A 16,948-nucleotide genomic window follows, 5' to 3' on the forward strand; every position below is an offset into this window, starting at 1 on the left:
TGTCTGCGCGCACAGGAGCGCGCTCTGCTGCCCTCCTTGGCCGCGCAGCATCCCAAGACGCCGCCTTCGCGCTCTCCAGGCGGGTCAGCACCTTGCCGAACTGTGGAGGTGGGCGGTGATCCATCCCGAGAGGATCCCCCAGTCTCTGCCGAGCACCGTGACTTCTGGGGGGACGCGGGAGAGACACAGGGCACGCAGACTTCAACTGGGTTGACCTTCATTCCCTTTCAGGGCAGCAGAGCCCGGAGCACCCGACTCTGCCCACCACCGGGAGGAACCTAGAGAGCGCTCGCCCGGTGGACAACTCGCCAGGCAGACACTGGGAGTGAGTCGGAAGAGCCAGCGCCTTGGAGAGGTGGCGTGGAGCGCGTGGGTGCGCCAGGAGCCCTCACCCCTAACAGCTAAGTGCAGCGCGGCGGGAGGGAGAGGCTCAGAGCAACAGGTATGGTCGGGAGCCACTCCAGGGGCAAAGGAGCGCAGCCAGCAGGTACCCAGAGCCCATAAGGCGCAGAGAGGGCTCTCTCCACTTGCAGACGGCAGCAGCTCGGTGACCGCGCAGCGGTCGGTCGGTTGGAGGCACCCAGGAGTCTGGGGGACCTCTGGGATCTCAACCATCTCCGGTTTGGGTCCGCAAGACCCGGCACAAAGGCACGCCACGCACTGCTAGCGATCCAAGCGTCCCTAGTCCTGTTCATCCAGGGAGGATCCCTAGGAAAGTGGAGCGAGCGCTCAGTGCTCTGGGCTGGAATCCCCGGCGACTCCCAGCGCCGGCTTTCCCAGGCAAGCACTCCTTTTTGTGCGCCCCGCCACCCTGCTCTCCAGCGGGTAATGGAGTTGGAGACTGCGAACTTCAGTGAGGGGAACGCGAGCGGGCCCGAACCTCCCACCGCGGAGGCACCGCCGCTCTTCGGCATCGGCGTGGAGAACTTCGTCACGCTGGTGGTGTTCAGCCTGATCTTCGCGCTGGGCGTGCTGGGCAACAGCCTGGTGATCACAGTGCTGGCGCGGAGCAAGCCCGGCAAGCCGCGCAGCACCACCAACCTGTTCATCCTCAACCTGAGCATCGCCGACCTGGCCTACCTGCTCTTCTGTATTCCTTTCCAGGCCACCGTGTACGTGCTGCCCACCTGGGTGCTGGGCGCCTTCATCTGCAAGTTCATCCACTACTTCTTCACGGTGTCCATGTTGGTCAGCATCTTCACCCTGGCCGCGATGTCGGTGGACCGCTACGTGGCCATTGTGCACTCTCGGCGCTCCTCCTCCCTGAGGGTGTCCCGCAATGCGCTGCTGGGCGTGGGCTTCATCTGGACACTGTCGATTGCCATGGCCTCACCTGTGGCCTACCACCAGGGCCTCTTCCACCGGGACGTCAGCAATCAGACCTTCTGCTGGGAAGAGTGGACCAACAAGAGCCACAAGAAGGCCTACGTGGTGTGCACCTTCGTCTTTGGCTACTTGTTGCCGCTGCTGCTGATCTGCTTCTGCTACGCCAAGGTGGGAGCGGCGACTTGGAGGGAGAGCTTGGATGGAGGGGCAGTGGGGCCCTGTAGCTCCTCTGGTCTCCACACCCTGGCTGAGCCTCTCTGCATCCCCGCCCCCTGCCCTCTCCCGGGTCTGGTGCAGCCTGATTTTTACGGGGGGATTTCCCCACTCCAGTTTGCCTTCTCCTCTGCAGGCTCCTGCACAACCGGCAAGAAAGTCAGGTGGAGTCTGGGGGCTGGGAGGGTTTGCTCTCTAGACTTTGGGTAGAACGGCTTTGTCCACCCTTCGCTTCTTGGGCACTATGGCCTGTAAAGCCCTCTGTGGCCGGAGCGCGCTTGCACTTCTGCGGTTCAGAGACCCCGGGTGTTGCAGCAACTCAAACAAAACCCGCCAGCGCGAGGCAGTAATTGGGCACTGTGGTGGGACCCACCGAGAGAGCGCAGGCTAGTTGCGCGGATGGGGTCGCAGTCACCCTCTGGTAGTTTTCACCTGGGACCGGCTGGGAGGCTCACTGGCTGGGTGCTCTTCTCCCCGCGCGCGCCCTCACCCTCGCCCTTGCAAGCCAAAACTTGGTGGAGACCAGGCTCTCTGAGGCCGATGCTCTTTGGGACAGCGCTTCGGATTTTGCTTTACACAGAAGTTTAGCTTTACAACCCCCAGGGGTGGAAGGGGCGGGAGTGCTGCTTCCCCATGTCCATCAGGTTTTAGAAAGGTGTGGACAGTGCTGAGGGCTTCAGGTGGTCCTCTAAAATCCCCATGCTGGAGAGGAGAGGGGACTGGCTGCTGGCGTGGTTTCTGCCTCTCTTCCCTTCACGGGGTGGGGGGGGGGGGCTAATACTTATCCTGCCTTACAGATCCCACAGAGATCCATGATCCCCTCCTCCATCATGAATTACTCAGGGTGAAGAGTTGACATGGATCAAAAAGTCTGAAACTTCTGTGGCACAACCTGTTTATGTTTGAGTAACCAAGAGTATGTGTAATAGTCGTCTGATAGCAGTACTTAGGGTGAACTCCCGGGTCCCCAGTATCTTCCCGGCTAAGTGCCATCATCATCATCAGAAAAAAACCCTTGGGAAGCAAATTCTGAAGTTCCCAACTAACTCATCTCTCCCAGCCTCTCTGACTCTGATAAATAAGGCTGGCTATAGGACCATAAGTAACCATGGAAGATAGAACAATAGCCACTTTTAATATTCAATCATAAGGTATTTTCCCCAGGAAACATGTTTAATATGAGTCATCGGAATCCCCCATTTGAACCATCTATGTAGATTATGTCTACTTTGAATGATAATATTTTTGGATATTATTTGAAAAAATAGCTTGCACCAAAAGGCATACATAAGGAAAAACAGTCGAGGTAGGTATTTGGAAACTAACTGGAGCTTAGCTATTAGCTATTTGCTATTTTATTTATTTAGTTTTCTGAAAAAAACAAAAACAAAAACAAAACAAAACAAACAAACAAAAAAACCAAAAACAGCTGTGAACAGCACAGCTATCTGAAATGTGCATTATCTCATTTAATTTTCACCTCTATGGAGGAGCTATCATCCCTATTTTATTAAGGCAAAGGAGTGTTGGAAGTGTGAAGCAAGCTTCTTTGGTACAACTTGTTTCTGTTTGAGTAACTAAGTCAAGTATAGATTTAATAGTCCCATGATAGCAGTACTGGGGGGTGAACCCTAGAAGGCTCTGCATCCTCCCCTCAGAGTACCATCACCATTAGACAAGCCACTTAGATACAAAAATCTGGCATTCAGAAAGACTTTTTAGGAAGGGATGATAGGTGGTTGCTGGAGGACGTAAAGCTTGGGCCAAAGGGATTCGTAAACTGTCTGGCTCTTAATTTCCCAAGCCCCTGTATTTGAACTGAAGACATGCTTTCTTCAATTCCCCAAAGTCTTTAGAAAAATCACTTATTATTTTCATAGAAATGAACGATAAGGTAATTTTGGGGACTAAATTGCACTATCATCTTAGAATTTTAAAGGTCACACTAAAAACAAAGATTTAAAATTTAATTAAAAAAAAACAATAATGAGATGCATGATCACTTGGATATTTTTCATATGGAAATAGTTTGCTTCCAAGAATAAATAAAAAAACCTTTTACATCCAAGATAATATTTGCAAATTCACTTTAGGAGCTAAATGCTGGAGATCAGTTATTTTGGGCCGCCTTTCCTTGATTTAGGCCCTAAGTGTGTACTAGCCAATGAGAATTTTGGTGCTTGAGTGTTCAGATCAGGATGGCTGTTTGCTGGAGGAGCAGGTCTGATGCCCACACATCGGCCAGAAGGGCACCTGGGTTACAGTGTGTGTGTGTGTGTGTGTGTGTGTGTGTGTGTGTGTGTGTGTCTAACGTAGTGACAGAAGTGGATTCCGGAATCACCTTTGGTAAGTGCTTTGTGGAGCAGCTCTTTGCCTGAGAGTCCTGGGAAGGGCACAGGGTGTGACTGGAGAGGGATCTTGGTGGTGGGCCCTTTGTCCCCTTGGGTTGCTTTGTTCCTGCTGCTGTAGACTCATCACCCCCTAAACGTGCTTCACTGAGCATGAATCACTGTCTGGAGCCCTCCCTGGTTTCTCCACATCCCAGGGTGTGCCCAGTGTGACTCTGGCTGGTATTTGGGTGGGCACCTTCCCCCCACACTGGGCAATGCATGTGGAGAAATGGCACCACGCCAGCATTATCTTCCAGGGACTGCAACCATCGCCACTTCCTTTCTTTCTCTTTTGATGCAAGTCTTGGTGAGGGTGCATCACAATGTGTCATGTGCACTCACAGCATGAGCTATTGAGGAGAAACACCTACACAGTATATTCGAGACTCTTCTCCTTTGAACATTCAACGGCATTCGGTGTTAGGTGTGTTGAAGTTGCTCAGCGGTGATTCGCCCTTGGTTGTTGATGGTGTGCGTGGACCCTCACTAGCCTGGTGAAGCTTGCTGGTTGTGCGGGTGTGCCCCTCTGATTTCAGGTGGGTGGCTTCTGTTCTGGTTGCTCCTGTGTCCCTTGCCCTCAGTGCCCTTTGTTGCCCTGTGGGCTCATGTGGCTAGGCTGCTGTTGACCTGCTGGCCAGGACTGTCCTCTGGGGCAGGCTCCTGCCTTAGCCCTCTCCTTCCTCCTGGAGACTTTCTTCTTTGATGCTGCAGTGAAGGCTCCCTTCTGTCTTCACTTTTATCTAGCTTGTGGACCCATTTCCATTGGCAGGACAGTTACCTGTTGTCAATGTACTGCGTTTATCCCTAATGCCCCTGTACAGTGGGGCTTGTTTTGCTATCAAGGATTCTGAGCCAGCTCAGGAGGAGAGAAGTGTTTTAGCATCATGGAGAATGTGAAACCAAAAATGCACACCCCAGTGACGGCTGCTCAAGCTGAGCAGGGTTTGGAAGGTTGGTAGGCAGATCCTGTGGTTTCCCAAAGAGGACCTGGCTGATGGCCGAATGTGCTCCTTGTAGCTAGGGAGCAGGGTCTGCAGGAAGCCTACTTCTTTATATTATTTCCATGCTGCGGTGCTAGAGGGAGACAGAACAGTGGCAGGAAGCTGCTTTTACTTCTCGAGAGACATGTCAGCAACCCACAGTCAGTCTAAAGCCCTTAGTCATCCAGACAACGCTTGCTGCAGGTTGTCCCCAGGAGGAGACTGAAAAATGAACTCCAGCATCAGTTCTGCAGGGTTGGCTCTGTTGGTCAAGTTCAGTTTGGAAATTCCTATACATAACCAAAGCTTTTCACGTCTTCTGAATATTACACTGGCAAGAGAAGACACAAATGGTTTTTTAATTTAATGAAGCCAGTGTGTCTCCAGGGTGCTCCCCGACAGGGACATCCATTGCAAAGCCCTGCACAATGTGCGTCCACCATCAGTGATACTGGGTTCTCGAGATGAAGTTGTCTAAAAGCACACAGCCAATGAAAGGAGGCCTGGTGGGCAGGGTTTTGCTTTGAGGTTTGCAGTGGGAAGAGGTCTTCACGGGAAAACAGAATAAATAAGCTGAAGTGAATGCCAGTGTGATCTGGTGTGGCCACATTGAAGAGACAGCTGGTCACATCACCTGCTTGTCCACATTGGTTGATGACCTCCCACATGTGCATATCTAGGTTTCAGTGTATTTATGACCCAATATTGTGCCCAACATACAGCAGGGCCCAGGTAATGGTTGACACGTGGACCAGGAAACCGAGGCAGACGATAGACCAATAGCATGCACAAGTGGGCCCTGGGGTGGCTCTTTCTGGAGGGAATTTCAGGTCTGTTTGCACAAAGACTCTGTGGGTACAAACCATGCCTGGGCGCACCAGTCTTCCCAGACAGTCCTTCCTACATGCTGGAGAAACAGGTGCACTGTGCAATTCAGACTCGCTATTTTGCTGCCCAACATGTATTTCTGTTTTAACAATTTTATGAGCAATGGTACTGCCATTTTGCAATGTCAGTGATTGTTAGTACCAGGCAGGCAACGTGTTTTGAATGTGGAGCAAACTGAGTTCACTGGTCTGTGTTTTGCAGGTCCTTACTCATTTGCATAAAAAGCTGAAGAACATGTCAAAGAAGTCAGAAACGTCCAAGAAAAAGGTAACACAACAAATACTGCAACTTTCACTTGTGCAAGCTTCGTTCACTTTGGTTTTTAATCATACTTACACCCTCCCCAAACCTGGTGAGTGCTGGCCCCTTGGAACAGACACTGGCATGAGCTCTTACTGTGAAGGTGGCTTGAAGGTCAGGCTGGTGGGGGCACCATCATGTTCAAACTTGCAGGGCGTCGGGGAGGTGTGCTCAGCGACTTTCCACGCTGTGACCACAACACCTCGTCTGGATGATTTACAGAGATCCTTCTGATTCACAGCTTCAGAGGCTTCAGTCTGTGGGTAGCGGGCTGCATTGCTCAGGGCCCGAGGTGAGGAAGTAGATCATGGAGGAAGGAAGTTGCTCGGCACATGGCGGCCAGAAGCAGGGTGGGGGTGGGTGCAGGAACCCCCCAGTGACCTATCTCCTCCAACCATGCCCCCCACATTTCCAGCACCTCCCAGAGGTCCATTCAGCTATTAACTCACGATCCCATCACTTCCCTCCTCTGGACACGGCTGTGCCCGTGTCCAAGCCTGCAACACGCCCGCCTCTGGTGGCCGTTCCATATCCAAATCCTGGCAGGAGGCAGGGGTCCCCTGGGGGGCACCTGCAGGCTGACCTGGTGAGTGCGCGGGTGCTGATGGACGAGTTTGCGAGGAAGTGGAGTGTTTTATTCTGTCTACCTTCCTGGTGCTTCTCGTTTGGGAGAGTGCTGATGTAAGTGCCCGAGAGCCCAAGAGCTCCTTCCTGGCCTCTCTTCCCTACCCCTGTGTTGGTGCTGGCTCAGAGCTGAAGGCTGGGGACCATGCCACTCCCCACATCCTCGCCTCCCCAGAGCCCCGTCAGTCTAAGAGCCTTCACCGAGGACACTGAAGCACCAGCTTCGAGGATTCATGATGTTTGCATGTTGAGGGGAACCATGTGACACACCAGGTTGATGTGACTCTTACTCAGATAACATCTATGCAGTTGTGACTTTGGACAGTGGACTGAGATTATTAGGCAATCTGATTAGGGACCATTTATACAGGCATTCTAACCCACAACTCTTAGTTATAATATCTTAAAATGCTTTGCTTTTTAAAAAAAATATTTATTAAGTTATATATTTTTTAGATAATCATATTTTCTCTAAGAAAATCTATTAACTTATAGGAAGACTTCTTCCTGATTTCCAGGTTCACATACAGCCATGTGGCTAAAACCCACCTGTTCCTAGAGCTGACAACTAATGGCATAAAATTGGTTAAAAAGTACAAAACATTGAGACATTTTTTGGGAAGCAAAACCAGCTTGCATTAGAAATGCCACCACACCTTTTCTCAGCTAAGTGCCTAAGAATAAAAGTCAACATACGTAACAGGACATCTCATGGCTTCTTTTCATTCATTCTTCTTTATGTTTAAACAGGGGGATATGTGGGCTTAATTCTAAACCTCTAGGCCCCTCTTTAAGATCTGACAAGTTCTTATAAAGTTATAAGTGTTATATAGTGTTAAGTTACATGAACAAAATAAACTAAAAAAATGGTGTTCTCCTCCTCCTCCTCCTCCTTCTCCTCCTCCTCCTCCTCCTCCTCCTCCTCCTCCTCCTCCTTCTTCTTCTTCTTCTTCTTCTTCTCTCTCTCTCTCTCTCTCTTTTGAGGAAGAAAAGTTTATTGGTGCTTATGGTTTCAGAGCTCTCAGTCTATCAATGGTCAATGTCATTCCTTGGGGCTTGAGGTGAGGCAGACCATCCTGGCACCGGTGTGTGGGGTGCGGTGGAGGAAAGCAGTTGGGGGTATGGCCCCCGGAGCAGAGAGACTCCCCTCACCACTGACAAATATTTGCCCCAAAGGCATGCCCTGAACAACCCGCCTCTTCTAACCACCCTACCTGCGCAGTTACCACCCAGTTAACCCCTATCAGTGGATTAATGCGCCGATCAGGTTAAGGCTTTTATAACCCAATCGTTTCACCTCTAAACTTTCTTTCATTGTCTCACACATGAGCTTTTTGAGGACACTCAATATCAAAACCATAGCACCCCCTAACGCAGCTCCATCCCATTCATCCTTCCCTGTTTTTAATGATATACTGTATTATGTTGGGGTTTTTACATTTTTCCAGTCTTTTAGTTTCCTCTGAACCCCATTTCTCATCTCCCAAGAAAACAGTTCTTTAAAAATAATGAAAGATGGTTTATGACTTCCCCTTGGATAGTCATCTATAGCTGACCACCTGCTGGAGGACCGGACCTTGGAAGCCTCATTGGAGTGCCAGAGAACAGACATGTCAGCCCAAGGTCTTGCTCAATGTGAGGAGCATTTCAAGATCCTGGGTGGGGGGATGTTAATTTCCTTCAGGAGGGAGGGACTCATTAGACTTTAATAGAGAGGACAACATATGCTAAATGTTTATTATCGATTCAGAATTTTTATCGTTACTAGAATGAAATAAGACATTTCCTTAGTAGTCTATAGATTTTATTAGTGTCTGAGGTTAGTTTTATTCTGTGTATTTGAAAAGGTGTTGGAGAAAAGCTCTAAGGGTTGCAGAGCAAAGTGCTTAAAAGAAAGAAAAAATATAAGAAATGACTAGAAGCCTTCTGTGCTATTTTATGATAAAAACAGAAAGATGAATGGTTAGTTTAACAATTATTTTATATTAATGTATATATATTCACACACATATGTATGTGTGTATATATTTATATATATACATAAATACGTGTTTATATATCTACTATATATAAATATGTATATATATATATATGTAAATACATATTTATATGTAGTTTTCTTTTGTTCATTTTTACCGTATAAGAATGAAGGGGAGAAAATTCATCTTCTTTCTCCCAACCTCTGACCCCCTTGCAGCCTCTGAACAGATGTCAGATCTCTTCTGATCTATTTAATTGACTTTTGTTTGCATAGAACAAATAGATGTGGTGGAGGGGGGGTGAGGGTGTCTGAGAAAGAGATAGGAGAGGTGCAGGGGAGGGGCGTGGGGAGGGAGTGGGAGGAAGAAGAGAGGAAGGGCAGAGAAGAGGTGCAGAGAGGGGAGACAGAGGAGGGAGAAGAGAGACCAGAGATAGGACAGGCCAGTCCCCTGGCCGTGGACAGCTGACCCACGGTGGTGTTTTCCTGGGTCTCAGTGCAAAGCACTGCTATTGTGCGTACGTCCTCCACATTTCGGGGAGAATGGATGGAAGTGGTGCAGGCAGGTGGAGATGGATGGAGGTGATGCAGTCAGGTGGGGAGCGCCGGAGGTGATGCAGACTGTGGGGAGCGGACCAATGGCCACAGGTTCTGATACATGTGGACCAAAAGATAAAGATTTGATATTTCACACTTTTCAACTCCTTTCTTTCCAGGCCTCCTTCTCAGTGGCTGAGTAAAATTTCCTTTCTCTGGGCTCTGTCTGTTTTTCTTATTGGGTTGAGGATGACACAACAAAATACCACACCCTGGGGGCTTACAGAAAACAGTCATTTATTTCTTACGTTTCTGGAGGCAGCAAGTCCAAGGTCAAGTGCCATCAGCTCTGGCCTCCGGTGAGGGCCTGTTTCCTGTTCATAGATGGTGCTTTCTCTGCCCACTCCCGAGGTGGAGCAGCTCTGGGCTGTGTTGAAAGGGCACTAATCCCACTTAGCAGGGATGCACTCCATGACCCAGTGGCCTCCCTAAGGCCCTGCCTGCTGATACCTCCTCCTACGGTGACCAGGGTCCAGCATGAGTCTCAGAGGGAGGGCACAAGTGTTCAGACCATCTCTATGTTCACAGGTTTCCTGGGTAGGATTTGATCATTATTTTGAAGCAAAAAAGACATGCTAAGCAGTTATTCTCCATATTTGGAGGAAAATACAAGAGAAGATGTGATTCTCTTGCAGAAGCAATAGTGTAGAGCCTGTAATTGATGAAATACTTGTTTAAGGTCGGTTAGACGTGAAGATGTCTTTCTGGCATGAGATTGACTGGATTCTAGAATAAATTCTTAAGCAGTGCTTCAGAGCAGGGTGCAAGTGTGCTGGGTGGGTGCCCCAGGTTGAGGTCGGGCACAGACGTCAGGTCCCTCCAACGGCTGGGGTCGTCACCAGCTGCTTTTTCCCCCTTTCTTTTCCGTTTTTCCGATTCGAAGTGTTCCTGCAGTGTTGGCCTTATTTATGCGACGGAGGCGATGATTCTCGTGTTTTAGTTATTTCCTCCCCAGTCGAGGTCCGGGAGGCACAGTGTGGGTGAGACTGCTTGAAGAAGGACAGATGTCTCAGATGACTCGAAAAGAGGGTCCCGCAGTCACCAGAGAATAGCTTTTCTCCTCTTAGCTTAAGGAACCAAAGGAAGCCATACTAATGACCCGATTTCAAGGATGGTAAGATGAGTACAGAAACTTGGTACAACTTCCATGACTTTTCTGTCAGAATCTCGGGACTCTGTTCTCTAAATTGGCAAGTTAGGTCAGTGGCACGTACATGGGGCATAACTCTGTCTCTGGGAGAGGCAAAATGATTCTGTAAGAAAAATTATCATGTTAGAAAAGAAAAAAAGTCCGTCTTCTTTTCCACCAGGGGAGCCTTGCTCTGCTTCTGACATGCCCGTGCAGGGGAGTCTCCCCCTGGTATTTCAGAGGGAAAGAAGGGAAGCAGCTCTTCTTGCTTGTTCTGAGAAGGAGGCTGCTCCAGCCTCGGGGGCCGCGGGTATTCAGTGAAACGTCTTGGGTTGTCATTGACTTGAGATGGGTGAGATCATTCACTTTTATTGTAATTCATCAAGCTCCTGGCGGAGCTTATTAAAAAGACCGGTTCCCAGGTCACTATCCACTAACCACTACTGACCGAATCAGCCATGGAGACCCGGTCGAGACTTCTGAATTTCCAAGGCCCTTGGGCTGGGTCCTGATGGCATGCTGATCTACTGAAGTCCCAGGGATGACTTTAGCACACAGGCATTATTCTGCCTAGATCTTTACTTTTGAGCTAGTGCATTCCAGACACTCAGTTTTCGGAGTTTGACGTATTGGAAGAAGCTGTGAATCGAGAAAGGTGGTTTCCTACCAGTGTGGAACTTCTTCCTGCCCCATGTCCTGTCCTTCAGGTCTACCAGCACCCGCTCAAGGGAGAAAGAGCACCCAAACCATCTACTGTCCCCAGCCATGCTGAGGTGGAGTCAGCCCGAGCTCTGGAGGACCAGGCACACTGGGCCTGTGTGCAGGGTGACGTGTGACTGCCAGGGAACGCCAGCCCAGCGGGTGTGGTGCTGGATGAGGGTCCCAGCAGCAGTCAAGCGCTGAAGAGCCTCCACTGAGAGCAGTTAGTGGGACAAGTACACCATCACAGGCTTTTAGGAGCCTTAGATAAATATCGTTTATGCAAATACCTATTTGGTATGCTTTCCAATATTTATATTGCAGGTCATAATTCAGTCACATTTCAAAACTACCGTTAACCAAGAAAAAAGTGGCTTTCTTTCATGTTTATGAGAAAACTAGTGGAATTACTAAAAATCTAAAGGCAAAATTTTTATGAATTTGCAAACAAGGAAACAAACAGTGTCATAAAAAATATTCTGTACTCAGGACACACTCTCATCTGCCCTGTGGATCTTGATAAGATATGGATCTTAATAAGGTGCTGGGATCTGTTTCTGCGCTAAGCTTTGCTCTTAGTAAACATTTCTGAAAAGAAGCAATGAAAAGGATAGAGTATCGATAAGGGCTGTTATTTTTGAAGTGAAGAGATAGTCTGATTGTCTTTGGGAAGAAAAGGGGATGTTTTCCGATCAATTTGTGGCTATAATCATATCTGGATTGTTTGGTTAAATCATCTGAGAATGGCGTTTCTCTTACTCTAATGGATAAATGGACTGACAGCAAACACCCCTTATATAGGTAAGCAAACCTTCCATTTGCTTTGTGTGCCATACAGTAAGTGCCTTTAACAAGCCAGCTTCCACCCGGTAACACCTGTCCACAGCTTTTTATAGTTGAGTTGTTTTACTGCTTAAATGGACTTGGCTCAGTCTAAGAACCATTTCCTTGGTTCACCATCTTCACAAATGAGTAAGTTGAGTTTCAGGGAGGAGATATATATATATAGATATAGATATAGATATAGATATAGATATAGATATAGATATAGATATAGATATAGATATATAGATATAGATATAAAATAGGTATATGTGATAATATACGTATGTGTGTGTAAATTATATATATATATATATATATATATATACACACACACACACACACGTATCTATATATATCTCACATGGGGGATTGAACCCAGGGTCACTCTACCACTGAACTAATCTACAGTCTTTATTGTATTTTGAGATGGGGTCTTGCCAAGTTGCTGAGGCTGGCCCTGAACTTGTGATCCTCCTGCACATCCAGCAAGGTCATATCATATTTGAAAGGCCATGAACCACTGGCTTTTGGCACAGACCTGCTGTCAGTCCCAGACCCTTGCCTCTTGACAGTGAGCTCACTTCTGCTTTCTGGCTGCTGACGTTTGCAGTTGACTTGAGATCTAGCCGCCCTTTAACCACTCCACATGTGAGGTGCACCACCCTGGCTGTCTGTGAGAAAGGACAGGTCAATTGGTTTCTGCCCCTTGGACAAGGGGAGGCAAGAATGTGCCTCAATGCTTTGCTGCTCCTGGTCCTTTCCGAGAGCGAGGACTGAGGCAGAGGGCTGGGGCCAGCAGTGGTCACATGGGGAGGCCAGCAGTGTCCTTGTCTGATGAACTGACAGAGCAGAGGCGAGTCCTGCCTTCTCTGGCCACCGTGTCACTGCCACCTGCTGTCCTTGAGAAGCAGCCCAAGTGAGCGGCAGAGGGGCTGATGTGCCCGGGGAGATCTGTGGGCCCTCCTGCCAGCCTCTGCACGTAGATTTGGGAGCACACAGGCCTGGTTTAGCTCTGACTCTGCATCCCTGTGGGGCCTTGGGCATTTGCCTCAATCTTCTGAGCCTCAGTTTCCCCATCAACAACCTATGGATCCTTTAGGGTCGCTTCGCAGGGCAGTGGCAGGGACTTGGTGGAAGGAGCAGGCAGCCAGGCATGGGTCAGGGTTGGTCGGCAGGAGGACTCCCTTGGTTCTGTCCCACCTCCAAGGCCCTGGAGGCCCTGCGTGGTGCTGGAGCTGCATTCTTAAGGAAGAGCCCCAGTGGCTCCTCATATCCTGTAGTATGTGTGCCATACAGTGAGTGCCTTTAAGATATTCTGTTAATTAAGGCACTTAAATAAAATGGAACTTGTTTCCTGTTTGAATTCTCGCGGTGGTTTTCAGTGAGTCACAGTGAGCTGTCTAGAGCTGCCTTTCAACATGTAGTGAGCAGTAAAGTCGTCCTCCTAAGGCCCGAGTCCTCCTGGGGCTTTGTCCCAGCCGTCCCAGAGTGCCACCAGCTGGCAAGGTATTGTCCACGTCCACGCACATGGGCGCCAGGGACCGAGGTGCAGTCCGCTGTGTCAGGGCACCGCTGAGGGACGACCTCCTCCTGTCATTCACAGAGGAAAACGCAGACCCTGCCTCCACTCTGCAAGTTGTTCTGAATCAGCCGCCGGTGAGCAGGTGGTCCCCCGTGAAACTGGGCGAAAGGTCAGCGTACCAGTCACTGTGCTCCTGAGTCCCCGCGGCTCATGAGGAGAAGTGAGCGTCTTCAGGTGTGTCATGGAGGTGACCACGAGGAGCAAAGTTCACACTCCTCGGAGCTTCATGCCAGAGCAGCTCAGGGGCACTGGCCGCGTCCTCACGTCTGAGAGCCCAGGTCCTTAGCCTCTGTCCCTCTCTGCCCGACGCCATGGGGCACAGTCGGTTCAATCCTTGTGTATTCCACACGAATCACAAAATTGCCGTGGAAGGTCCTGGCAGGTCCCATGCAGTTTCAAACACAGATTCTACAGGAAGTGGAGGCTGACCCCGACAGCAGTCTGGATGCCTTTTCCCTGATCCCAGGGAAGCGCGTACAGAATTCCTCCTTTCTCTTTAGAACGCTGCGTTCTTTCTGTGGTAAAAGACAGTTTTCTTTCTCTCTCCCCTCCCCTCTCTCCCCCAGACGGCGCAGACGGTCCTGGTGGTGGTGGTGGTGTTTGGGATATCTTGGCTGCCCCACCACATCATCCATCTCTGGGCCGAGTTCGGGGTCTTCCCGCTGACCCAGGCCTCCTTCTTCTTCAGGATCGCCGCCCACTGCCTGGCCTACAGCAACTCCTCGGTGAACCCCATCATCTACGCGTTTCTCTCCGAGAACTTCAGGAAGGCCTACAAGCAGGTGTTCAGGTGCCACGTGCACAACGAATCCCCGCCCAGTGGCAACAGAGAGACCAGGAGTCGAGTGGACACCCCTCCGTCCACCAACTGCACTCACGTGTGAGCCCAGGCCCTGGGCAGCCTCCGCGGTTCCCACCTTTCAGATGCGTGTTTGAGAGTAACTCTGACCCACTTAGGAACTCCCAGGTTCAGTGAAGAGCATTCTTCAGTCTTATTTTCTTCCTAAATTGTAATTCAAAAACAAAACAAAAAGGCCAACCAGTTCTAGACCTCTAAAAGAGGTCAGTAGAGTTCCATAATGTGTTCAATTCTTCATGAAATAAGAACAGGCCCCACAAATGTAGTGAAGAATATTTGCAATCTACATTTTAAAGTAGATTTATTTAGAAAAAAAACTTTGGTGTTTTAATCCTCAGTTTTAAGAGAAGTAATATTAGAAGCTGTGTGTTTTAAAGTATGGTTGTGCACGTAGAGTGATGACTGTCATCCTTCAGCCGTTTACACACGTCTGCACTGTGGAAAGAGGCCCCCTGGAGTCTGTGGAGTGGGTGGCCTCTGCTCCCCTCGTCAGCCGCAGGCAGACCTTCTGCAGATAGGCTGCACCTGTCTGTGACCCCGAGGCCATCAAGTCCACCTCAAGAGGACAGTGTAGCCTGTGGCAGGAGCTCTGTCCCTGAACTTGGGCTCTTATGGTTCACTGTGTGGACCAGAGGAAGGGGTTGCTGTGCCCCGCATGTGGGAGCTGCACAGGACGTCTTGCACGCAGGCTGGCGCTGAGGTTTGGCGTGTGCAGCTGGCGAAGCCCGGAGTTGGGCCTGCAGCGGAGCCACCATGAGGGCTTAGAGAGTCGGTGAGGACGATGTGGAGACAGTAAATCATTGGACAAAGGTTGGATCAGTAAGTCCCACGAGCAGTGGTCGTGCCACATGGACAAGGCATGCTCATTGTTTGATTAAATATCATTAGATGAAAACAAATCTCATGAAAGAAAATACCAGAAACATTCCGTCTTATATGAGAATAGGCTTTTTCATCAAATTTGTACCAATGTTGAATGTATTTTTCACCAAATATCATTCCCTCTGGTAATGTTGATTTGGAGTTAAGACCTTCACATTTGAGTTCTAAATGTGATTTTCACAAGAATTTCATGTTTATTCATGTTAACAATGAGAAAACGATGTGGACTATCAAATCGTGTGTACTAGGAAAGTCATTTCAGGTGCAAGACTAGTGTATTTTTGGACACTAAAACAGGGAGATTTCTTGTGAAAAGGATTTTATGAAACATATGCCTGTGTCAAATCAGAACTCCATGTGAAATGTAAAATTTTAGATTAAAAAACCCAAGTTCAGCGGGAGCCTTTGGAACTCTAACTTTGCTAGTTCATAACTATACCCAGGTGCACAGGGTTTACCTTTGGAAAGGTGTAAGTAACTCTGGACAGAATAGGAGAAAATTGTTAGGATGATGAGAAATTATGAGGTTTCATGTTTATTCTAGGGAAGGAGGTGGGACAGGTGGAGGTGAAAGAGCTTTGTAAGTCCTGTGCATGGACGGTTTTTGCACTTTATTGAAATACGGGAGCAGAAAATTAGTATCCTGGGGATGAGACCCCATGGGACTGGGGAGCGGGAAGCTGCTGCTGCAGACCTGCAGACCGCAGGGCCAGCCTGTGCACGGGCCACGCTGTGGAGTACTGCCTGTGCTCTGACCTGCTTGCCTGAGCTTCGCTTCGGTTCACAGCACTTGAATGGGACTGTTGAAAACACAGGGGTGATGCTGCTTTTCTTGGATCATGAGTGAGCCTGCTTCAGGGTCTATTTCCCCTGTTCCTGCATTGCCTTGGTCCTCCCCTGATGCTGCTGGTCCAGCACAGGCTCGAGTAATAATGCACTTGCACCCCCACCCACCCCGGTTTGCTTTACATATGAGCAAGCTGCGGAACATGAATGCAGACTGCTACACTTAATGTTTAAGTAGGATGTTCTTCCTGCACATTGTCATTCTAGTCAGTTGCTCCTATTTTGAGTTTAGGTCGAGTCTTCTCCTAAAACAAATTTGAGTATGGGCAGTACCTTACTTCCTGCAGTAATCTAAACCTATGTGAAATGATCAAAATGGGTGGTTCTGGGCGCTCTGTGGCAGAGCTGTTACCTGGAGAAGCGTAGGAGACCTGTGCCTCTGCCGGACGTTTGCAGGTGTTGTCCCTAATATTAATTACCATGCCTGGTGTGGAAGTGCCTTCCCTTGTACGACTGAGCTGTGAGGCCTTTGTGTGTCTGGGAGAGGTGTGCGTCTGGGAGAGGTGTACCTCTCCTTCAGACAGCCAGGCAGTGAGGAGGTGCTGCCTGTGCCTTTGAAGTCAGGCTGTGAGAACCACGCTTTCAGTGTACTTCAAAGAGAACTGAGGCTTTCTGCCCAGGTTTGGCTGCTTCAGGGCCCAAACAGCTGCCACTTTTCTGTGATTTTTGCTTTTACATTGGGAAACAGATGGGTTCAGGAATATTTAAACAGATGAAATGCTTGCTCTTTTATGTGTGCAGATGACAACTCCGGTTTCCCACTGATGAACATGGTGATGTGGGTGGGAACACTCTCCTATTTTACCTTCCTAGGAGATATCCTTAAAGAG

The 16,948-nt window shown here is 49.1% G+C and overlaps 1 protein-coding gene across 1 annotated transcript; it reads left to right on the forward strand.

Annotated features, from left to right (window-relative positions):
- Positions 1–828: 828 nt before the first annotated feature.
- On the forward strand, positions 829–14,415 carry GALR1 (galanin receptor 1; the record flags this gene model as incomplete). Its single annotated transcript, XM_081263294.1, has 3 exons — positions 829–1,494; positions 5,999–6,064; positions 14,098–14,415. 3 exons carry the CDS (start codon positions 829–831, stop codon positions 14,413–14,415), a joined length of 1,050 nt encoding a protein of 349 aa, XP_081119420.1.
- Between the last annotated feature and the right edge of the window lie 2,533 nt (positions 14,416–16,948).

This window comes from Spermophilus citellus (assembly GCF_964194105.1).
Source record: "Spermophilus citellus genome assembly, chromosome: 12".
Lineage (NCBI taxonomy): Eukaryota > Metazoa > Chordata > Mammalia > Rodentia > Sciuridae > Spermophilus > Spermophilus citellus.